The 25,965-nt window shown below is 39.7% G+C and overlaps 1 protein-coding gene across 1 annotated transcript in view; it reads left to right on the forward strand.

Annotated features, from left to right (window-relative positions):
- KIF6 (kinesin family member 6) overlaps window positions 1-25,965 on the forward strand; it is a 151,446-nt gene that overhangs the window by 115,079 nt on the left and 10,402 nt on the right. Inside the window, exons 16-19 of the mRNA XM_028724406.2 lie at window positions 5,763-5,813; window positions 22,595-22,676; window positions 23,624-23,759; window positions 24,287-24,375. Of these exons, the coding sequence (XP_028580239.2) occupies window positions 5,763-5,813; window positions 22,595-22,676; window positions 23,624-23,759; window positions 24,287-24,375 (358 nt within the window). The remainder of the gene's footprint in view (window positions 1-5,762; window positions 5,814-22,594; window positions 22,677-23,623; window positions 23,760-24,286; window positions 24,376-25,965) is intronic.

The raw sequence follows: 25,965 nt of genomic DNA on the forward strand, positions 1-25,965 counted from the left end.
ATTGTATTGACTTGACAATGATACTTGATTTGAATTGGGGGGGGTGACATTTGGGTGCATGTCCCCCAGTCCACTTTGAGATCCATACCCATAACACATAGGCAAAAGGGCTGGAAATATCTGCCTATATTAGGCTGTAGTTCTGTATCAATTTGCCCAGGAATAAGCCACATTCAGCTCATTAGTACTTACTCAGAAGTGAGTAGACACGATAGTGCTGTTAGAAACCATGTCTCCTATATTCTCCCAGTTGACTTCTGAGGGGATTGGGATTATGAAAGCTTCATGCACTGATTCAGATTTCAGGTACCTGCCTCACCTAGCAGTAGGTGCTCATTGCAGGTTTTCTATAAAAAAAACTTGAGCGGTCATCAGTCAGGGCTTCTTTAGCTGTGATTCCTGCATTGCAGGGGATTGGACTAGATGACCAACTCTTGAGGTCCTTCCCAACTCTACAGTTCTGTGAGTCTATGTGTGAGCATGTTTGCAAATGTAAATTCATTAGCCTATACAGACTAAATAATTGCCCTGCAGTCATAGTATTACTTGATTAAATAGTTGTGTGCCTTTGACAAAATATACCAATCTAAAAATAGACTGGATGCACATTTTGCTGTTCATCCTCTAGAAAAGATTGCATGGATTTGTGTTGCATGCCTAGCAGCTTTGTAATAGAGGAACAGTGTTGGGCCCTTGGGAAATATGATGGTTAGCCTCTGTGGTTGGGCAGAAGTGTTTGTTACATTCTTGATGTGCACAGTTGACCAGAGGTGCAACCTTTCGTCTGACCTAATGGCTCAACATCATATTTAAAGAGATCATTAATCTACCTGATCTATGGACAGCTTCTGTCAGCACTTGTTATAAGGGAAAATATTGAGTACAATCCACCAAGAGTATCACCTGCAGAAGCATAATTGAAATTAATAGAGCTTCACAAGAGCACAACTGTAAAACATGTTAGAGGGATAAAGAAAAATCGTTTGCTCTAGGGCAGCCAACAGAGACTCTGATGGAGAGAGTGGGGGAACAAACTTGCTCCTTTCTATCACATAAAGCAGAAAAGAAGAGTGAATGAACACTCTGTAAATAAACCTACAACACAACTCTGCCAAACGGAGTGGAGAAATACATAAGGACTGAGAAGCTTTATGCATATTAGGGACATCTTATATATTGCAAAATGTCTACAGTGAGAATGTTTCTATGTAGAAATGTACATAAACAGCATGTGCAGGTAGGTAACTCATAATGGGTGACAGTCGCATGTGCTGGGAAGCTATAGAAGGCATATGCAGCAATTTACCAAATGGCAACTGATCACAGACAGAGTATTCTGCACGAGGAATAAGCAACAACAATGTATTTCATTGCCTAGGACTTTCCCTGTTCTCTCAGCTGAGAGTCCACTTGGCACAGCTAGCACTCACCCCTTTGGCAATAATCATTTAGAAACACATTTACTGCGTACTTATGTTTCCATTTATCCATATTGATTTCAGGCCCTTTCTGTTAATGGCACATTGTTTTCCAGGCTAATTCCCCACCCTGGCAGCCCAACTTCATTTCACAGTTAGCTATGCTTTGAGAAACCTTTGAGTTTTCTTCACTGCATCAGGTTGCAACTGCTTCTGGGTGCAGTTCCTTCATGGTCTGTGGGGGAGAATTAAAGTGACTTTAGCAACAGTAGAGAGAACAATTTAAGGACAGCAATGGAATAAAACAGATACCGAACATCCCCCTTGCCTTATCGCGCTGCTACCCTGTCAAACTCTCAATCCATTAGTCTTGAACTAATTTTGTGACAGTTAACCAGCTGAAAGTGTTGACCATTTCAATATTAAACAAACTTCACCCATTCTTATTAAATTCTTACATTTTTCATAATCTATAAGGAAAGCAGGTTAAACTTTTCATCACAGCCCACATAACACAATCCATCATTTCTTGCAGCCCTAAGTGCTAGATACTCCCTTTGTTAAAATAAAAGCTGATATTCTCCAGATGCTGATTTCTGCATACAAAATCAAGACTGATTATAGCATATACGCGGACTTGTCAATTTGCTTGACAGAAGGGGATAAAAGCAGGACCAGAGTGAGGGTGTGATGGGCCACATCAAATGGTTGCTGGGAGCCCTTCCATTTTCGTCCCATTGGATGCTAAGTGCCAAACCAAGAACAGGAGAAGTGTTTGTCCCAAAGCAATCATTAAGTCAATCCTGCCTTGTTATTATTCATAGGCATTTAAATGTTGTCCAGAATTTTTAATCTCTGATCTGTTTCCAGCACAGTCAAATTGCAAAGTAATTATAACACTAAACTCATCAATCAAAAAAGTCATATGACTTCCTACTTTGCTCTCATTGTCAGCAAAGCAATGTTTTGCTGAACCTTTAATAAATAACAAATTTAAATAGCCTAAGAAAAGTTATCCTAGTAGAGACAGTTCAGTCATAATCTATTATGTGCTGTTATCCAAAAAGCCTCCAAGGTTACCAAATAATTATGGTTGTTTTTAAATGACATGTTTATTATAAGTGTATATGAATGTGGCTAGCTCATAATGCTGTTATCACAGTATGAGGAATATTTTGGGGGGAGCATGGTTCAGGATAAAATAAGGTTGCTATTACATGCAACATACTAGTTAACAAAATGTCAAATCATTGGAAAGCAGACATAAGCAGGGGTGTTGTTGTTTTTTAAAGAACTCTGTTTATTCTTTTGGAAAATGTTCTCGAGTCAATTGTTTTCTAAACATTTCAAAGTTCTAAATGCGGATTGAGCTTTAATTTAACTGACTCTTCTTCTTAATTGAGCAGGCACTGTAAATAGCAAAGCATATGAGTCAGAATTTGGGGTTTTCAAACATCTTTCTGTCAAACATCTGTTTCTGTTTGTGTAATACCATAATATTAAGAATATCAGAGAAAGAGACATTCATATATATATATATGTCAGTCTTGCAGCCTAACCATCAAAGCTGCTATTATCTTCAGGTACAATGCTTTCCTTTTCCTCCTGACTGCTTTGTTTAAACTACTCATCCAGCAAGATTTGAATATCCTCTTTTATAAGTAGGTACCACCAGCCCCCTACAAACAGTTTTTCATCCAATCTAGGGGGATCTGCTTAAAGAGACAACATAGGAGGGTACACTATAATGACAGGTCTGTGGCCCACATCCTCTTGAAATGAAGTCTTTCCAATTTCTCAAGTTCCTACTGCTCTACAGACTATTGATGTTACACAAGTGTCTGGGCATGTGGTGTTTCACCAGTCTGGAGCACTTAACCAAACATGTTTTTCCTGGTAAATCACAGAGACACAAAAGCATCAAACAAGCAACTTGGCAAAAGAAAATCAAAAGTTAAATATAATTCTAACTTATGTACTCTGCTTAAGCATTTTTGGTAATTTGCTGAGCCAGCCCTGAAGACTTTTAGAAGACTTTTCTGAGCTGGATCTCACTGTCCAGGCTGAACAATGGGGGTGAAGACACTCCTGTCTGTTTAGGGCTTTAAAGGTCAGCACCAACACTTTGAATTATGCGCGGAAATGTACTGGGAGCCAATGTAGGTCTTTCAGGACTGGTGTTATATGGTCTCGGCAGCCACTCCCAATCACCAGTCTATCTGCTAAATTCTGGATTAGTTGTCGTTTCCAAGTTACCTTCAAAGGTAGCCCCACATAGAGTGCAATGCAGTAGTCTAAGTCTTCTCTCTTCTTTTTGGCGATCACTCGTAGCCGAGTAAGATTGTCTTCCATAAACACAGTTTTAACAATGAGTCCGTAAGTGACTGTGGAGGCCAATTCTGGACCCACACATGCTTCCACAGTGGGGACATTGGTTCCCGGGCAGGAGTTGATCATGGTGTGGATTTGCCAAGCGTGCCTTCCTCTTAGCACGTTCCTCCCTTGCATTCTGAGTTTGAGTGTCTTCAAAGTCCATGACACCTTTGTTAAAGGCTGTTCTCCAGCTGGAGCACTCGCAGGCCAGTGTTTCCCAGTTGTTGGTGTTTATACTACATTTTTTAAGATTTGCCTTGAGACAGTCTTTAAACCTCTTTTGTTGACTACCAACATTACGCTTTCCATTTTTAAGTTCGGAATAGAGTAGTTGCTTTGGAAGACGATAATCAGGCATCCGTACAACATGACCACTCCAACAAAGTTGATGTTGAAGAATCATTGCTTCAACACTGGTGATCTTTGCTTCATCCAGTACACTGATATTAGTTCGCCTGTCTTCCCAAGTGACTAAGTGGGAGGTAACCAGAACATGTACCACCCTGGCGAGACAGTGTGCAGACAGGTAGGGTCTCAGTTGGCGTACCACATCAAGCTGGTAGACAGCTGCCCTCGGCACCTGCACCTGCATGGACCACTGTGAGTCCAGAATGACTCTCATGCTTCAGAACTACCTCTTCATCATCAGAACTGTTGCCTTCTCCCTAATGGAATTATTTGCTCACTTATATCTTACCAATACATTTATTTCCCACTGATACAGTTTCAATCATCCTCTCACATCCTGCTGTGAAAATATTATGGCTATCCCCTGTTCAATGGGATTATGGCTATCCCATGTCTTTCAAACCCATGTCTTTCAAACCACTCCTCATTTGGGCCTCCTCTCTTCTCCACCCCTGCTTATGTATAGATTCTCATGAAATTATTCCCTTGTGTACATTGTTATAAAATATGTTCATTCTCATGTAACACATAGAATAAAAATAAATTCTAGCCAACTATTTCTTTTCAGGAGGGCAACCGTAGTTAAAACCTATCCTGGAATTTTTTGTGCTCTCACATTTATCATGGATTTCCCCCAGGAAAATTGAAACTAGTGTGGGTCTTCCAGCACTAACAACAAATGATTTAAAATAGAATTCTTAAGATGTGGTTTTGACCCCTATCAAGCTATGACTATTTCATCCAGCAACAATTTGATGTAAAGTACTAGAGTAAAGACACCCCAAAACATACCTGAGTTCTTTGAAAGGAAGAAAAGGAGGTCTTTATACTCAGGAGTTAGGATCAGTTGAAACAGAGGTGAAAAACATACATTGATGCGTTGCAGGCTGCCTGGGACCTCATGGCAGCTGGGCAATATGAACAGTACCAATTCATACAACATCTTTTTGTGAGGCCAGTCCAAGAGCCATGTCTTTAACCCAGCCCTGACTTTAATGTGAAGACTCCAGGAAATGGACTCCTGATCAAGGTGGCACAGCTTGTGACAGGGTATTCACTAAGATGGAGGCTTCATCTACTCTTTCTGCTTGAGAAGGAGTTGGTACATTCCTATATTGAGCACTGAAACTTTTAGAAAATATACTGCATCTGGCATTTACAATTGCCCTTGGAACATTCAAGTATTTCAGCGTAACTTGCTTAAATGCTGGTTATGAGACTGAGTGAATGACTAATAGCAGTTTTCCATTGCTAGTTTTATGAATGAGTTCCTGTTAGTCCATTTGTCTTCCACGCTGCTTGGCTTTACAAAGTTGCAGGACGCTGCAGTTCCATGAAAGTGGCTGTGCCGCCATCCTGGGACTGAATTTTCAGAGCTAATGACCAAGCCAGTGCTTTGAGATACGCAATAAATAAATTCTAAATAGTACTGGCATCGACAAGATAAAGAAAGACTGTTTGGGAGATCGCTAATGGCTCTGCAGGAGAGTAAAAAGCATGAAAATTGTTTGTCAAGTTATTTTATTTACTTTATTGAGCAAATCTACTTTGTCATTTACACAGATCATTTGAAAGAGGAGATAACCCAGCGGCACATGCAGAAAGCAGCTCAAGGTGAGTTTTGTTGCAGCCATTCTTAGCTCTTTCCATACAAGGTTGTTCCCTCCACACAAATGTGCAGTTGCTTGTTGCCTGCAATCCTCCTGTTCTTGGCTATGGGCTTTCTGCCCCCTGTGCATTTCATGCAACAATGGAGGCATTTTCCTCATGTTGTTCAATGGTCACGCGGCAATGTTTTCATGGCCTCTTCTCTCCTCACAAACAAATTTATCACCGTGGTTAGTGACAGCAGCTGAAGAATTAGGCCTTTTGACCTCACTGGGGCTACACTTCTCCACAAGCTGAGGATCTCATCCCCTGGCTTCAGTGGAGCCATATTGATTTATGCCTGGGTTTGTTTTGCTTAGATGTTGTCCTGGGTTGAACTGTAACACCGCAGCCTTTGAGAGCAGATATAAAAACATGTGCACTCTGTATGTTTCCAAACATCTCCAGAAACATGTGGAGCCTACGCAAATGTTTAATTACTCTTCACTCTTCACAGAAACAAATAATGGGTTACTTGATTTAAATAAAGATGACAGCACAGAGCTGCTGGGTGGCAGCTGAAATTTTGAGCACTGCAGTTTCTAATAATTGTCCTTCATACATAAGGCAGGCCTTAAATGTTCATATATCACATTTATAACATATGCAAGATTGTTTTGATAACCGCAGTGAATATCTTCTATATGTTTTCTTTATTCATTCATTGTAATATCATAGCCTGATGTTTGCTGTGTAGATTGGCGATCATTACATGCCTCTCTTGTATATGTGTGTTCAGTCTGACAGAAACAGCTGTAGGTTCTCCTAGGGGCTTCCTTGATCACCATAAAGACATCAAGACATCCATGAATGAAAACTGCTTGGTAGTAAACCTACTTAAGACTATGTGGAAAAATCCCAATACAAAATGAAACCTAATTTCCATTTGAAATCTTGGTGTTAACATTTTCCAGCTGCCTCTCTTACTTAAAACTTACCTCTCTATGGAAATACTTTACTTCCATTTTGAATAATGATGATCTCTTTTCCCTGATGGACATGCTTTGGATGTGGATTTCTCATTTCAGGAAACCTTCATACTCAGCCTTAAAAAAAGTTTTAAGACAGATTTCCTTAATTGTCTTTCCTTGCCCTTCCAAGGCAGTATTTTCCGCTGTAGAACATCTCTTACCATCAGAAATTTCCTTTATTGTAACTTGAATACATTGGTTTGTGTATGGAGCAGGTGCAAACAAGCTTGCTCCATCTTCCATGTGACAGCCCTTGAGATATTTGAAGATGGATATTTGAACTATTTAATTTCTGACTTATTTATAGCATTTTTAACCTATGTCTAGGTCCACCCCTGGACACAATACTCCATATGTGGTTCGACTAAGGCAGAATAGAGTGGTACTATTAATTCCCATTATATGTCTGTTGCTGCAGCTTCAAATAGCATTAGTGGTTTTTTTCTGCTGCAACTCACTGTTGACTCATGTTAAGCTTGTGGTCTACGAAGACCCAGAGATCATTTTCACATGTTCTACTGGCAAGCCGGGTGTCTCCCATCTTATATTTGTGCAGCTAGTTATTCCTGCCTAAGTGCAGAACCTGACATTTGTCCCTGTTGAAATTCATGTTGTTACTTCAGGCCCAGTTCTGCAATATGTTACAGTCCTCTTGAATCCTGATTCTATTGTGGCATTAGCTACCCCTCCCAGGTTGGTGTCATCTGCAAATTAGCGGAGCATCCCCTCTGTTCTTTTGTCTAAGTTGTTTATAAAGATGTTGAAGAACAACAGGCCCAAGATAGAAGCCTGTAGTACCGCATTTGTCCCATTTTCACCAAGATGACAAGGAACCATTAGTGACCACTCTTGGGGTTTGGTCAGTTAACCAGCTACATACCTACCCAACAATTATCTCATCCAGGCCACATTTTACCAACTTCTCCACATGAATATAATGGGGGGGCTTTGTCAAAATCCTTATTGAAATCAAGATACACTATGTCCACAGCATTCCCCTGATCCACCAAGCTTGTAACTCTGTCTAAAGAAGAAATGTAATTGGTCTGGCTTGACTAGTAATCACAGCATTCTTTTCTAAGTGCCCACAGACTGGCCATTTAATTATCTGTTCTAGGACCTTTCCTGGAATTGATGTCAAGCTGATGGGTTGGATTAGTTACCTGGGTCTTCCCATTTTGGATTACACCCACAAGATCCTTTAGTACCTGCATGCTCCTTTAGTACCAATGATTTACTGGATGTACTGAATTTCTACAAGAAACAATGGGACTTCAGACTCTTGCCGTTTGTCATTGGCAACATGTGGTACTCTGATCTCCTCCTTCTGGAATTTGAGGTGACAACCCAGCTGTGCCTCCTTGTGTGTTCCAGACTGATGTCACATTTTGTTGGATACTCATTTTTTTGTTTTGCGGTGCATCTCTGGTGAACGTGTTCTGTATTTGCACAAATTACTGGTTGCACTTCCACCCTTTGGTAATTTGCAGGAATCAGTTGTGGTGTGAGAGAAGAAAACACTCTGCATTGTCTTAAGTGACATCAAGGCAAAGGATAAGATATCCAATAGCGAATTACTGCATTTCAAAGCTGTATTAACTTGAGGGTATTATTTGGCACATTATCTCCATGTATATTTTATTTGTGAAATTGCAATACAACACTACGGGAGAAGTTGTCGTCGCGGCACACCTTGGTGTGTGGAGTGCCGCAGGGCGCAATCATTTCCCTGATGCTTTTTAAAATCTTTATGTGCCCCCTCACCCAGCTTCTCCGGAGTTTCGGTTTGGGTTGCCACCAGTATGCTGATCACACCCAACTTTATCTGCTGATGGAAGGCCACCCTGACTCGGCCCCAGACACACTGATCGGGTGCTTGGAAGCTGTGGCTGGATGGCTGTGTGGGAGCCGGTTGAAGTTAAATCCTTCGAAGACAGAGGTCCTTTGGCTGGGTCAGGACAACATGGGGCTGGGGGGGGGGCAAGTCCTATCTCTTGCAGGGGCGCAATTAGTTCCAGCATCTTCTGTCAAGAGTCTGGGTGTAATCTTTGACGCCTCCCTTTCTATGGAGGCGCAGGTTACAGCCACAACAAAGGCAGCATTTTTTCATCTCCACCATGCTAAGCAGTTGGTCCCTTACCTCTCTCGCCCTGATCTTGCCACTGTGATCCATGCTACAGTCACCTCCAGGCTTGATTAGTGTAATTCACTCTACATGGGGCTGCCCTTGAAGCTGACCCAGAAACTCTAGGGGGTGCAGAATGCCGTGGCGAGACTCCTTACGGGGTCCTCGCCATGGGATCACATTCATCCAGTGCTATACAAGCTGCACTGGCTCCTGGTGGAGTACAGAATCAGGTTTAAGGTGCTGGTTTTAACCTTTAAAGCCCTATACGGCCTAGGACCCTTGTACCTATGGGACCGCCTCTCCTGGTATGCCCCACGGAGAACCTTATGGTCTGCAAACAATGACATCTTGGAGGTCCCGAGCCTCAGGGAGATTAGACTGGTCTCAAACAGGGCCAAGGCCTTTTCAGCAATGGCCCCGGCCTGGTGGAATGCTCTGTCACAAGAGACCAGAGCCCTGCGGGATTTGACATCTTTCCGCAGAGCCTCCACGACGGAGCTGTTCCTCCAGGCCTTTGGTGGGGGTCAGTCTGACTCCCCCTCCCCTTTCATAAGAACTTGCCTGAAAGTGGCCTCCCAATTTTTCTTACAGGCTCATATAAGTTCAGCACAAACAGTTGGGCTTGGTGAGCATTTAAGGTCCCCAACCCTAATCTGCAGGTTGCCATCTGCTTGGATTTTATTCTGATCCTGATCTGATTTTAGGATGTATTTTAATTGATTGCCTGATTTTATGTTAATGTGTTATACATTTGATGTTAGCCACTTTTAGTCCGGTTTTAGCCGGGTAGGGTGGCGTATAAATAATAATAATAATAATAATAATAATAATAATAATAATAATAATAAAAAATTCACACACCTTTATGAAAGTGTCAGTCTCTTTCAGTTCTGATAATGCGGTCAAAGATTTCAGATTTTTGTTGGATAAATGAAGACATCTAAAGAACAGAATATACCATAATAGGTTTCCAGTCAAGGAACAAAACTAGTTCTAGTTGTGGTTTGAATGAAAATTGAACAAGAGTTGCATTTTCTTAGTATTTCACACATTTAATTTTGTTTCAGTGCTATGGTATATTCGGCTTTTTTATATATTTGTGTTTCAAATTTGAAACAACCCACATCTGTATATCTAGTATAATGCTTTTGATTCGCTTCCTAGAGTGACATCTAGTGGCATTTTAGGCCATTTTATCTGCCCATCGTTACAGAGAAAATCATTTCCCCAATGTTTCCATGAGTTCAGAACAACAGCATTGGCATCACTTAGCCCTGAAGGTTATTTTTGGAATTCTGAGACTAAAAAGTGGTTGATCAGATGATGTTTGTTAAGAGCATAGATTTTCCATTAGTCCTGGAGCAAGATTTTGGTACCAGCTCTGGATGAGTACCTCAAAAACATTCCATGAATATTTGCCTAGGGGACCATTTAAAAATCTTTTGGGGTTCACATTTCTCTAATGCCACGGCAAATGAATTTATTGGCAGGGATTCTGCAAAAACAGCAGCATAAGGGAAAATAAATAGGCATAGAAAGTAAATTTTGTTCATTAAAACTATTGCTAGTGTATCAACCCTGAGTCTAAAATACTTCTTCATGATCATGCCATAAATTGATGTGTCCAAGCGAAGCAACATGGAAATAACTGAGAATTTGTCATAGCAAGCATGCTATCAAATAATTTTGGTTTACATTAATAAATTTGAGAACAGGTTACTAAACTCTGTTTTCTCACTTTATGTGTTTTAATTGCTTTAATCAACAACTATTAGAACAAATTTTATACCAACGAATGTAGTTATGACATTTTACATTATGTTAAGGAGTATGGTATTTTTAAGCTTGGGAGACACTGAGAATCTTAGCTATACTCGCTGGTGATACTACAGTGTCTTTCAATGAATGAGTACAGCTATAATTTCAAGGAGTGCTGATCTTTAGGTTGTATACATTTTGAAGGTTAAAGAAACCATGTATATTTTAATAGACCAATCAGTTTCATATATATGCAATGGACTAGTTCTAAAATAAATATGAATGAAACAGAATGGAGAGGAATATCTGCTATGACTATATTTGAATCACTCAGAGATTATGTTGAGAACCTGTCTAGGCATCCAGTCATGGGGTGATCTTCGAACCTGAGACATGATCATAGAATCATAGAATTGTAGAGTTGGAGGGGATCCTGAGGATTGTCTAGCCCAACCCATTGCAATGCAGGAATATGCAGCTATATGATACAAGGATCAAACCTGCAACCTTGGCATTATCAGATCCGCACACTAACCAAGTAAGCTGTCCATTTAATTGGACAAAACATTTTTGCATGCTTCACTCAGATGCAAATTTAGAATGAACCTAATTGTATGCATGTGGATTTATAACAAGTGTACAACTCAAATAAATTTGAGGGACACATTTACAATTTTACTATTCCAAGAGGACTGTCTTCTTCTTCTTCTTCTTCTTCTTCTTCTTCTTCTTCTTCTTCTTCTTCTTCGGCAATCACTCGTAGCCTAGTAAGATTGTCCTCCATAAACACGGTTTTAACAATGAGTTTGTAAGTGACTATGGAGGCCAATTCTGGATCCACACGTCCTTCCACAGTGAGGACATTGGTCCAAGAGGACTGTAGTACAGTGGTGCCTCGCAAGACGAAATTAATTCGTTCCGCAAGTTTTTTCGTCTTGCGATTTTTTCGTCTTGCGAAGCACGGTTTCGGGAAAGTTTTGGAAAAGCTTCAAAAATCACCAAAGTCTTCAAAAACCTCAAAAAAGGCTACCACACCGCGTGCTATGAGTTGCTCCTCGAAGTCAAGTCGCAACTGTATTAACGGTTTTAAGAAAAAGGAAACAAACTTGCAAGACGTTTCCGTCTTGCAAAGCAAGCCCATAGGGAAAATCATCTTGCGAAGCAACTCAAAAAACCAAAAACCCTTTCGTCTTGCGAGTTTTCCATCTTGCGAGGCATTCGTCTTGCGAGGTACCACTGTACTTTGTTAGCCTTGGGGAAAGCATTTAGCTCAGTGGTCTCTCTTTAATCCTTTCGTCTTTAATCCTTAATCATATTGTATGTAGCCGCCCAGAGTGGCTGGGGAAACCCAGCCAGATGAGCAGGGTATAAATAATAAAATTATTATTATTATTGTTATTATCATTTCTAAACCCCTTTTCTGTTAAACTTTCCCCCAGTGTGGTGTAGTGGTTAAGAGCAGTGGACTCGTAATCTGGTGAACCAGGTTCGCTTCCCCGCTCCCCCACATGCAGCTGCTGGGTGACCTTGGGCCAGTCACACTTCTTTGAAGTCTCTCAGCCTCACTCACCTCACAGAGTGTTTGTTGTGGGGGAGGAAGGGAAAGGAGATAGTTAGCCGCTTTGAGACTCCTTAGGGTAGTGATAAAGCGGGATATCAAATCCAAACTCTTCTTCACTACACATAGTGGTCTACTCTTCTGTGCTCTTCTCCTCACTTCTATAAGTCAGTATTCTTATTGATTCCCCCTCTTTTTCTGTTTCCTTACACATAGGCGTCTCCTTTGACCTGTTTCTGTTATCACCTTTTACTCTATGCACCCATACCTCCCCTTTTCCAGTTTCAATTTCTGATTGACCCCTCTGCATTCTCATGTCTTCACTGTACCTCCCACTCCACACATCTTCACACTTATCCCCCAAATGATTCCTCCCTCCTTTTCTTTCCTCACCCACAGGTCTCTCTGCATTCCATGTTAAGTATTTTCCTCTCTACCAGTAGGAACACACACACACACACACACACACACACACACACTTCATTGTCTTTGATCTGGACCCCTTTCTTTAATAGGTCTTCCCTTTTCTCTGTGCCTTGTAAGACAACTTCTCTATGCACTGTGTATCTGTCTGTCTGGCTGTCTGTATCTCTCTCCCTCTGCACTGCCCTCTCTCAGACCTGGTTTTCGTGAACAGCATATAAAGCAGGAAACCCATGTCTGAATGGTAATGCTTCATTTCAAGTAAATGTTTCATTGAACAGGAAATGTCACAGATGTAGAAATCCGCATGTCAAGGAGAAGGATAGGCAAGGGCCCTTTCCTCTGACATGTAGTTTTCTATATTCAGAGATTTTTTAAAAACATGGAAAATCATTCAGCCATGCAAGCCCTCACCTGCAGTCTGAAGTAGCACTGCCCAGTAGTTTGTCATGTTTTCTGCTGTTTGCGAGAGCTAGGTCTGTTACCAGCTCTCTTTCTGCTTCAACATCTATAGATCACTGTTGACCCCCTGTTATTACTCCTTCCCCCTCTTCACTCCCATAGGTCTCTCTTTGCATCTATGTTGCCTCTTTTCTATTTCCCCACTACATCTCTCTGTGACCCCTTTTCCTTCTAATGTCTTTATGATCTGTTTCTGCATCCCATTCAGCATTAACATGAAAAGCAATTTAAATGATGCAAGTAACCTGGAGAAACTGATGCTGCTCCCTCCATAAGACGGAAGGACCAGTTCAGACATAGTGATGTGGGCATTCTCTCATTCATACCCCATTTTTGACGGGCTTGGCCATGCCTTAGAGGTTTACGTAATTATGTGGGGAAAGGCCACGAACAATAGGTATTTGGAATTCTCTCATGGGATCGCAAGGGACTGGAATGAGGCCACAGTCAACCTGAAGAATTTATGTTGTGCAGGTCAGTTTTATAGTATCTTTGAAGTTAAAATTCAGTGAAGCTAAACTTCACTTTATCGGCATAGTATTCTCTAAGTAAATATCCTTTACACTTGGTGACTGGCCAAGTACTAAGAATGTTGCTGCTGTAGCACTTGAGAAACAGTTATGATAAAATCTAATAACTATGTTGTGGTTTCTTATTCAGGCGTAAATGAAAACCAGGATAGAAAAGCAACAGCTCAGGAATCTTATAACTCTGGACTCCGAGGTCTTAGGTCTATCCATAATAGCCCTAATCTAGAGAAAGTGAGGCACTTCCCAAATATAGCCCTAAAAGTGTCTCCACATAAACAGGAGATGGTTTGGGGGAAAGCGTGTTTTTGTTGCATCCATGGTGTTACTTTTGAAAGAAGGGGAGTTTAAATAATATTTTTAATAAGAAATTAATCGTTCTGAAGAAAAGATGGAAAGCTATCAGAAGGACTCTAGGGAAGAGTGATTTTGATAACCATTATATGGCAATTTAAAAGCCTGAGCACCAAGAAAATGGATGGCTAACAGAAAAACAGATGTCTTATGAAAGAGAGAGAGAGAGAATAGAAACAAAAACAATTCAGTTACCAAAAAATGAGGAATTATGAGAATAAAATGAGACAATATAATATGAAAAATAAGTCTGTATTTCTATATTTACCCAGAGGTTTACCCAGAATTAAGTCTAATCCCATGACTTATTTCTGAGTACACATGCTTAGAAAAGCACTGCATAGAAGAGTAAGAAATAATAACATTTATTATATTATTGTTACTTAATATTTCAGGTTTTTATAATAAAGCATTAATGAAATCCAACTCTCTTTGATTGGGGTTTTCTAGATTTTTTTCAAGAATGCCCATTTAATTTATTATTCCCCTTTCAAAGGATGTTATGCTAAAAATTCATGGATGAAATATATCGAGTTTTAGTAAGATTTTTAAAAATAGGATGACAGCACTGCAATTTAATAAACTTGCAGGCAGGTTTGTCAAGATTTTCACCTTAAGCCTGCAGGTGGGGTAGAAATAGTGTCATCTTGCTGTTCATTTAGATTTGGAGACATTTAAGTTCCATTTAAACTAGCTTTTTTTTTTTTTTTTACTTCATTCTCGTAAATTGTTCAAACATCTTAGGATACGTTGATTACAGAAATTATCTTTCTTCTCTTGGACTTGGGATGCATGCTATTAATGCTTGTATATTAAGTCCATAAACTATGTTCCCAAGGGCTAATTCACATATTCATGATTTCATGGATTCATATTTCATGGATTCATATTTCATGATTTGTATCTGATGAATAGGCAAAGTGCGTGCATTGAAAAAATATTGTGTTTGAGATAGTCAAGAGAAATGAAATCAACATACTTGATTATTATGATCACAAATTGAGGACAACACAGAATGTTATATTTACCAGGTGATGAACATGTACAGTATATATGCATTCAGTCTACATAGGTTGACATTATAGCTTTTCTGGACTGCAGTTGTTGTAGTGGACCTGTTGTATATAATGCCAAGCAATTCTAGAATAAATATGCCAACATCTTTTTTTAGAGCTCTATTTCCTGGGTTGTTGTTTTTCATCTTGAAATAAAAGTTGGTATTAATTCAGCATTTTATAAGCAGTTTTATGTCTCATGTTTATTTTGAAGTTTAGCAGAACAAGGAAAGAAAAAGATTTTTGGGGCAAGGTTTATTTTCCTACCTTTTAGGCATAAGAGCATGGATGCAAATCTTCATGATGTATCAGCAGTACTAATTCATCTCATATTTACTCAGGCATCGTTGAAATTTTATGCTGAGTCATTAGTTTTTTAAGTTCAGGGAAATTTCATTTAATGGAGCACTTAACTGGCAACTTCTCACCTTCCTTATACAGGTTTTCTCCTGCTGAAAAAGCTATTCTGGATCATTGTCTTGTAAAGTGAATAGCCAGCTGATTTTAATTGTTGTTTACAAACAACAGACTAAAATATGTAACTTCCTAAAATATATGTCATCTTTAAGAAAAAGCCCAAATCCAAAATTAATAATTTGAATGTCAAAATATAGCTTTTTATTAAATCTCTCAAACTGGTTAAAGGTTAATCAGAAAACAGTGTGGCATCATTCATTTTTGCTTTATTTATTAATTAACAAAGGAATGTGTGTTGCACATCTTACATCGCCTGTGGGACTTCCAGGGCAACTAGCAATTAATGCTATCATCAGATTTTTGAAAGAATGAAAAGCTTTGCAATTATCAGCATCACAATGGCCCAGTTTGAACACAACTCTGAGCTAAGCCATGGTGTAGCAAAAATGAGTAAATGTGCAAGTTCTCAGAACAAAGATTATAGCTGGTGCACACATCCCCTGATTCTGCTGCACTACCGGAGGCTAAGTCATGTTTTGGCTTAGCACTACATCTGAACCTAGACTTATGGTTTGTCTCCTGCAGAGAAACCAGTAACAAACCTTGTGGTTTGTTTTCTCATCATTGACAGGCTGTTTTAGGTTCTGCTACTCCACTCCTGCAACAGATTTAGTCCAGAAAGAGACTCAGAGATAGCGACAATGCTGCTTGCTATGCCTGTACCCCCCAAGACAAGTAATAGCCTTTTCGGAATCTTGCTGGATATAAATACTTTCAAGGCAGCCTATAGTCAGTCCATTGTCTGAACAATGGGTTATTTAGCTTACTCTGCTGACACCTTGCTTGAAAACTGTGCTGATTTCCTCCCTGATGCAAGCAGGATTACATCCTAGCTTATTTTCCTACTTTGTTAACTGGCATTAAGCCAATGTTCCCAGATTCAAATGCAGTGAAGAACTCTGGTGTGATGCATGCCAGGATTTTGCACCAAAGCGATGACACTTTCTCCAGGCTTCATAAACAAGGGTTTATGAAACCTTGATGGTTTTCCAAAGTGGGTCAGTGTAAGTTCAGATGTGATTTTGTGACTGCTCATCTTTCTTGGGACAAAATGGACTGTAACGTCGTGGCTTCCAAAGTACAGATTTGAAACATCCTGGCCGCTTATCAAAATCATAGGGAAGGTTCACCTGCTTGTTCTCAGAGACATTCAAACTGCAGCACACTTTCTGGGAAGTTTCTGTGTCACTGTGGAAGCATGAACACTACACTCTTTTGAACTCTAGAAGAACTCAGATTCCTTTGTGTTTATGATATTGCACTGAGCCATGGCTGCCTACATGAACCCAGCATGCTGGATGGTTTCTAGCTTAGCTGTTTGAAATAATTCACCTAGTTAAAAGTCTTGGAAACAGGGACAGCTATTATGATCCAAACCCCCCCCCCCTATATTGTTGCTCTGCTCTGCTTTCAGTGGAAGTGAAACTCCTTCAGAAAGTACTGCATTAAAGATCTAGGGAAACAACTATCAGCACTTCTGTAAGTAAGTGGGATTTTTCAGGATTGAGCCTGTCAAAGTGCATGTTTGGCTTGTGAGAAGCAAAAGTGAAGGCTGACTTGCCAAGCATGTTCCTCGTTTTGCATTGTCTTGTTAACCCAGTGCGATTTTGAGTTTAGGAACAACAAGTTTCCACATATTCACTTTGGCGAGGTCTTTGGTTTTTAATGCCTTTTGGAACAGCACTATAAAATTGTCATCTCTGTGCTTTGTTCAGATCTCTTCCAGCAGAGCTTCTATTGCAGCTAATATTGTTACTAAATTTGTCTCACTTTTCTCATTCTTCTTGTATCTGGAAACCATCTGCAAGTCACTGAACTTAGTTCTAATAATGTCGCAAAGAATGCATCGCTTAATTCAAAACCTTTGCCTTTCATCAAGGATGTTAGGATTCTAGCAGCACTAAGCAACCCGAACTTCCAAGTCCTTGTACCAGAGCAGCCCGTCTGTTAATTCCTCCTGTTCCATTGAACCACTTTCAACTTTGCTGCCTATGTGTGGTTGAAGGGGGACTCCATTTAATATAATGCAGCTGACAACTACAAATTCACTTTTGGCAGGCGGTGCCTGGATATGTTCTGTCTCCACATGCATGGTTATTGCTCCAGATTGGGTATTTGGCTCTTGAACCTTTCCAATTTGAGTTGTCTGAAATATATAGTGTCAGTTGCATGAACTCTACAAATGTATGCAACTCACTAGCAATAACCGATGCACTAGGGGTGGGTGGGTTTCAAATGTGCTTTCTAGAGTTGCCAGATGTTCACCTGGAGATGGTACTTATCTGATAAGAGGCCACCCACATTCAGACAAGTACAGACCTAGTCGACCTAAGAGAAATGTTTGCCAATTTATAGAAGAACTATGTTCATAACTGAACAGGCCTTTTTTTCTAGCTAGAGCTTGCCAGAACTCAGTTCCAGCACCTCTCAGGTGAGCACCATTGCCATTATAAGAGAACAAGGGAGGTGCTTATGGTGAGTTCTGGCACCTCCTTTTCTAGAATAATAGCACTGACTATGACTTATCTCTAATATGTGATGTCATACTCAAGAATGTACATTTTTCCTCATCATGAACTCACTTGCTCCATCTTATCTTCTTTGTTCGGATTCTTTTAATTTGATTTTTATTCTTTCACTTTTTCGTATGCATTTGTATAAATATTTTCTGTATTATAAAATAACAATAAAAATTCTGCCTTAAAATATGTGCTATATTTTGAAAATGTTTAAGTAGTTTGAAGGATCATAAGTGTAGGATCTGTAGATATAGCATGTATATCTACCATTTCTCAGATGTACTATTTTTTCAAATGTCTAGACTGCTTCACAACATAAAGCCATCGAAGAGGTGTACATGGTAAAAACAGAATAAAGTACAGAAGCACCAGCTCTAAAAAATAAAACTACTTCAATCAACTCTAGAACCACCCATACAAACTCTAAAAAAAAAAGAAATAAATTTATCAGATATAAAAGATATAAAATTTCCCCTTCTAACCAGCTCCATCTCTGGTGCAGATTTTATCTCTGTTAATTTTTGTTTATAACCTCTTTCATAGTGAATATGCTTGTAAAGCAGCTGTTTCTTTTGATGTATCACCTGCGTACCAGGTAAACAGCTGGCCTGAAATGCTGCTATCATACCACGTAACGGATTATTTCAAGCTGCTGCAAAACCACCCATTTTAAGAGAAACTGACTCTGAATGTCCACCTGTGGCTCATTAACCAACTCTTGGGGATCGATCAAAGGGATTTAAAAAATCTGGAGATTATAGGCATCAATCAAATCAGCTGGGGGAAGTATGTAGTTCTCTACATATGACCCCCTTAGTTCTGCTTGACTTATCTACTATATTGTTTCTTTGTTATGCAGTGATTTGAGTGTCTCTTTTGGATGTGGAAAAACCCATGTTCCAATCTCTTAGCTATGAAGCTCAGTGGGTGGCCTTAAGCACATCCTCAACTTTCAGCTAATGTACCTCACAGAGAGATGCTGTAAGGTTAAAAAGATGCCCTGAACAACTAACTCTGGTGTGCTTCCCAAATGTATAGAGCACTATTATTATCTTCATTCCATTATATTTTAAGTGGATGCTATCTAACCATCAGCATTTCAGAGACATACACGGAGACACAAGACGTTTGTGCCATTCAGTCAGAATATTATATACTCCACTTTTCTTTTTTAAAAAAAATCATGGAGGCAAACAATGACAAATTTGTAAAATAGTAAGCTAAACTAAATAATACATTAAAATAATAAAGTCAACACAAAAAATAAAGAGCAGCAGACAAAACATACAAGCTGAGAATTCTGTAGTATTATCACTAACGGGAATGAGACCTTTACATTTACCTTTACCTACCTATAAGCATATTGCACCTCTGGCTATGAATTTATCAGGCCAAACTCAATAGATACAGATTTATATAAATGTACCAGCTATTGAGCGGGGCCATGGGTGGCGCTGTGGTCTAACCCACTGAGCCTCTTGGGCTTGCCGATCAAAAAGTCAGCGGTTCGAATCCCCACGACGGGGTGAGCTCCCGTTGCTCGGTCCCAGCTCCTGCCAACCTAGCAGTTCGAAAGCACGCCAAAAAAAGTGCAAGTAGATAAATAGGCACCACTCCGGCAGGAAGGTAAATGGCATTTCCATGTGCTGCTCTGGTTTCGGTGTTACGTTGCTCCAGAAGCGGCTTAGTCATGCTAGCCACATGACCCAGAAGACTGCGAACAAACACCAGCTCCCTCGGCCTGTAAAACAAGATGAGCGCCGCAACCACAGAGTCGTCTGCAACTGGACTTAACTGTCAGGGGTCCTTTACCTTTACCTTTTTTTAAAAAAACTACTTATTGATAGTTTTACTGTTTGCTTCTTTCATGTAAATTCCTCATAGTACCAAAAGGCATTCTAGATGTTTTTAGTCCTGTCCGACTGATAATTTGGCAAACATGTAGAATTGAAGCCCTGTAGATCATGACATCTTCTTGGCTTTTAGTCAAACATAAAGTGCTTTCAGTGAAATTATTATAAATTATTTGATTTCTTTTTTGATTAAGCTGCTGAGTTTTGTAAGTAAAGATTAATGGTTTTAGCTGCAACACTGACAAGCCAAGAGTGGTCATTATTGCCCTGGTGTTCCAGCCAGAATTTCATTCCCTGAAGCTAGGTACACTCCTTTAGCCTAGTAGCAGGTTTACTTATAATTTACTTCCTTGTTAAACCAGTACAGTGGTACCTTGGTTCTCAAATGCCTTGGTACTCAAACAACTTGGAACCCAAACACTACAAACCTAGAAGTAAGTGTTCCGGTTTGCTAACTTTTTTCAGAAGCCAAACATGCTCCGTTTTGAGTGTTACACTTCTGATTTGAGTATCACACTTCCGCTTTGAGTGTTACGCTGAGGTCTGTCGGTTTTTGCTGTTTATTTTGCATTTTTGCGGCTCTTTTTGTTTTGTTTTTGTGACTGTGTGGAACCGAGTTTAGCTACTGACTAACTGGTTGTGTGACTACAGTACATTGTTTATTGCTTTCATTTTATGGATCAATGGTCTTGTTAGATAGTAAAAATCATGTTAAATTGCTGTTTTAGGGGTTGTTTTTAAAAGTCTGGAATGGATTAATCCATCTTGCATTACTTTCTAAGGAAAAGCGCACCTTAGTTTTGGAGTACTTTGGTTTTGGAAAGGGCTTCCAGAACAGATTAAGTTTGAGAACCAAGGTACCACTGTAATTGAGATGGAACCCAAACTAAATCATTTTTCTTCTTTTCACTTTAGCTTAATATACCAAACATGTTATCTTGGAAATCTTAATACCACCATTATCACAGAGGTGTCTGTGAAGGGGATATATTGATTGAAAATGTATTGTATTGTAACTGTATTGTAACTTTTGAATATATATTTTTGAATAAAATTAAATAAATAAATCTTGAACAATTTGCTGTAATATTAGAATGAGAAACTAATATTAGAATGAGAAACTATCAGTTTTTGAGTTCTTTACACTATTAAATTTCTGGTGGTAAAGCTGTTCAACAGTGGAACCTCAGGAGGTGGTGGACTCTCCTTCATTGGAGGTTTTTTGAGCAGAGATTCGATGGCCATCTGTCATGGAAGCTTTATCTGAGATTGCTGCACTGCAGGAGGTTGGATTAGATGACCCGTGGGGTCCCTTTCCAACTCTAAAATTCTATGATTATTTGATCATTTTCTTACACAGTTGAGATTAGTTGCTTTAAGCACCCTCCCTTTTATTTTTATTTTTTGTGATAAAGGCCTTGTTGCAGGGCTCACACTTCTCAGACACAATATATCTATTAATTTAATAAAATTTAAAAATGTAAGAGTTGCTCTTATTGGGTAAAGTGAAACCACTCAAAACAATGTACAATAATATCAACAGCATACAGTTAAAAATAACAGTATCAAAGCACCGCAAATCACATCACAACCCAGCTGCAGATATAACCAAGGAGGATCTTTATCTGCCTTCTAGAGACCTGCAACAGGGAGCTCAGTAAATCCTCTTTAGAGGGGAAATTCCAGAGGTTGTGTGCAACAGCAGTGAATAGAACACAAAGCTATGCCAGCCCTTCAAATATCAACAAATGACAGAGTTCATCTGTGTGACGATGCTCCAGATGAGCATACAATTGGGAAGCAAGAAGAGTGCAAGACAGACTAGGTGGGGCAAATACAAGAGCCTAGAAATGGTCTCAGCAGAGGAACTATCAGGGAACCCATTGGAAGATATAGTGATCCCAATTATCTAGCAGATTGGTTGGGGGAAAGGTAGGGAGATACTGCTAGATATAAGTTCCTGGTGATTTCCCCCATCTTCCTCTTCTCTGGGACAAGCAGCATTGCCAAGATGGTGTTTTTAACTCCAGCTAATTCTCAAACAGTGAAGGCAGGGCTGGGAAATGACACCTCTGAGAATATCCTGGAGGTCATAGGTACCCCTCAGAGTGCTATGTCTTCAAAGCTTACACTAAGACCTACAATACTGAGAACCAAACTATTTGTTACTTTAAATGTATGATCGCTTGCAACATATCTGGTTTTTAAGCATGGAAGGGGTGGAATTAAGGTTTGGATCATAGTGTGGAAGGAGGAGAGGCTACCCTTTTCTGTTAGGAAGGCAGCTCTCCTCATGCTCTAGTCACGATCCTGACCCTCCGCTTACTGCTATTTTTCTTTTAAGAAATAATACATTCACTGTGATTGTGAATTTAATTTAACATGTAGTTTTGGCCCCATCGGGCATATTTTTACCTAGAAGTGAGATGCTAATCTTGCGCTGAGGTAAATCCAGAGGGGAGAAAAGAGTTTAAATTCACGAAAGATAAACTGCTGTAGCAAGATTGGAATCTATTCCTTTGACAGAAACCGGGCTCTCTGGGTAAAAAAAGTTGTGTATGATACTTCTTTCTGTCAGACATATAAAGCGATTATCATTCCAGCGTATAAACATTTTCTTAGCTCTACATTTTACAACTGTTAACACTCATTATATCTTGCAGCTGTTGTCAGTCCTCGACAAATGAATGAGCCTGACCCAATAGAAGAGACACTTCGGACACAAATGGAACGGGAGAAGAAAAGGTTGTTTTAGATTATCACATTTTTAAAACCTTTACGTACATACGTACAGCCTTAAAAAAATCTAAAACACAATTCTAATTATTATTATTTTTAAAAAACCTACATTAAAACATCCCACCCACACTAGCTACATAAACCATTGTTCAGCAGTGGTACTAACTATATATTGTTCAACTGTAGGGAATGGATGCAGCCTTGTGACCACCCTGTGAAGAGTGGTATGCAAATTTAATATTAAATAAATAAATTACAGCTGCTTAACTAATCAGTCAGTCCTTTGAGCTTTAACAAAATCCTCTTTCCCCCAGTCTGGTCCAGTAACATTTAACTAAGGAATTCCATTTATCACCACACCCCTAGTTTTGTTGGCAAGGTGCTTGGCGGCCCATGACAATGTGGCTTATATGAAAAGAGAAGACCTTTGTGGGGATTGAGAGGATGTGTGGAACCTTTGATTATCTGGGGCAGTTTTTGGCTCCTTTTCCATCCCTCTCCTCTGTTTTTCACTCCACTTTTTTTATCTGTGTCTTAAATTCATTGAGTGTGGTCTGGACATCTAGAGGAGCTCTGAGAGGACAGCAAAATATTTGAATGGGACACAGTTTTATGGGAAAGGGTTGGATGCGTACAGGAAGATTGCATTTATTCTGAACCAAATGTTTTGGAATGCAAGTTCCTTTATTGTATTGTTATATTTCAATTTTTCAAAACTGTAAATAAAATAACAATTATCAATTTTGCTTATAAATTGGTGAACTTGGTCTCTCTCACACACACCCCATCATCTGGCAAACAACAGGCCGGTCTCTCCAGCTTGCCATCTGTGGGATGGGGTGAGGAATGAGAGGAGTGAATTTGGTGCAGCCCTGCACAATAATTAAGAGTATTTCTTTCCAGAAGCTTCTGCATTCTATAGTGAATTTTACTTATTTACTTATTTTCTGCAGTTACAAAACAATGTTTACACACTTGAAAGGAATGAAGATAGAGATTGAGCACTTGCAGCTACTTATGGAAAAAGCCAAGGTGAAGTTGCAAAAAGACTTTGAAATTTGGTGGTCTGAGGAGGCGAGAAACTTGCAGGTATCCTCAATATTTAAAATTTGTCTTATACTTGTTAGAGGAAAACATGGTTGAAATTATCTAAATGGGACTGTATTTAAGGCAGTATTTCTCCAGTCTTATACATATATGCATGTGTATGTGCGCAGGAAGAGCCCAAAATTCAGCCGCTGATTAATATAATAGGAGACTTGAATTGCATAGATTTTAACCTGTGTAAAATTCTAAGTCCCTTAAGTCACTCAGGTCAGCCAATGCCTACTGATCCATTTTGAAAGCCTGAAACCTGACCTTTGACATTTTAAAACCAATCTTCAACACTTTATTGTAAGGCACCAGGAATTTCTGACTTCAGTGCTAGGATGGATGAGTGGATAGAAGGAAGGAAGGGTGCTACAGAAGTAGACAACTGGTGTGGAAGATTAGAATTGTAGAGCAGGGGTTTTTTAAAAGCATTTAGCATTTAATTTTAATGGAGATGGGGCGAACCCACTGTTTTCCACATTTGACTTTTGCATCCTACCTGTGTAATGTTTCTTTCGGCCCAGGATGAGAAGCCACTTCTGCAAAATTCAACCAGTGTAGTAAAGATTCCTCCCTCGCTTCTTGAAGCCCAACCACATTCATACGGTACCAGGTAAGATGGTTATCTGTTTGAAAATATGCAACATAGAATTGTCTTTTTTATGGTCCCCTGATATTTTAGGGTCACTTAGGACTTTAAATAGCTCATGTCGAATTCATACACATGTGAACACCTACGTGAAATGGAGCTGCACTTTGGAGATATGGCCACGCTAATATATAATGAGTTGAGTCCCATTATATGCTGTGAATCCATGTTGTGGGTTCAAACAATGAGATTGTAGAGATGGAAAACAGATGGAAGAAGTGCAAGGAGTACTACTTGTAGCAAGAGCCAAGCTTTTCCGTGTATAAGATGATTTTTTTTTACCTTAAAACAATGCTTAAAAATGGGGGTCGTCTTATACATGGGTAGTGCAGAGGGAGGACAGTGGAAATGATTTCTGTCTTGAGTAGTAGATTGTCACTGGTGTTATTGCAGGTGATAGGCTGCTGCAGCAATGTCCACTTGTGATTGGGTGTTGCTGCAGCAATGTCCGCTTGCGATTGGGTACTGCTGCATGAATGTCCGCTAGCAATTGGTTGCTGCTGCGGCAATGGCTGCTGGTGATTGGGCTCTGCTGCTGCAATTGGGCGTGTGATTGGCATCGGCTGGTGTCAATCGGAAATACGATAGGAGGCTTCTGTGTTGCGTTGCGTTCGATCCGCAAGTGTTTTGAATTTGAGTGAGCTTTTTTTCGGCATTCCTCCCATTCTGAACAATCTCCCCCCATTTTCTTAATATTGAGTCCCCAAAATTAGGGGGCATCTTATCCATGGGGGCGTCTTATAGACTGAAAAGTACAGTAAATACTCTGGGCAATAATGCTTCTAAATCCAACACAAGTCATTCAGGGTGAACAAGGTTGCTTCTGTCCCATATCCAGGTCTGAACCCAAATTGAAATGGGTCATACAACCACTTCCACCCCGACTTTCACTCAGGTGCTTACCCACAACACCAAAAGAGTCTCTCCCTCTGGCTAGATGTTCACTAGAAACTACCTGGTCTCACACAGATGCTTCCAACACTCCCTTCCCACCTACACAGGAACGCCTGGTACAAAGCTGTCTCTTCTGAAGTAAATATGGAAATTCTTCCTCTTCCTAGGTTAAGTTGTTAAGAAAAACCAAAAGCAAACATGGATGAGTGCTATAAATGTAGACTAGCATTTCTCATGGAGTTCATTTCAGTTTGGGGTTGTGTCACATGACTATTTTTTATATGACAAATGCACCAAATGTCTGTTAGGTCTAAGTGCTAGCTATATTCTCTAATTGCTAATTTCATTTGTCTTTGAAAACTGACAAACGGATAGATAGGTGACTAGGGTGTACTATTTGTTGGATTTGGTTCTTTTTCTTGGCAGCCAGATTATCAAGTAGCCTGGAGGTTATGATTATAAGGCATGTAGACGATAAAAAGCCAAGAGCATGAATAAAATGTGATATTCTATGTGGAAGAGACTGTGTAGCTCCATTTTTATTTGCAGATATCTAATATCATCCATGCCATTACACTCGTAATGACCCTTTTAAGTTCTCCATGGACCTTATTCAAGGCACTTTAGTCTTATTGTGTGTTAAGCCTGCTAAACCCATTT

Source organism: Podarcis muralis, chromosome 3 (genome assembly GCF_964188315.1).
Source record: "Podarcis muralis chromosome 3, rPodMur119.hap1.1, whole genome shotgun sequence".
NCBI lineage: Eukaryota > Metazoa > Chordata > Lepidosauria > Squamata > Lacertidae > Podarcis > Podarcis muralis.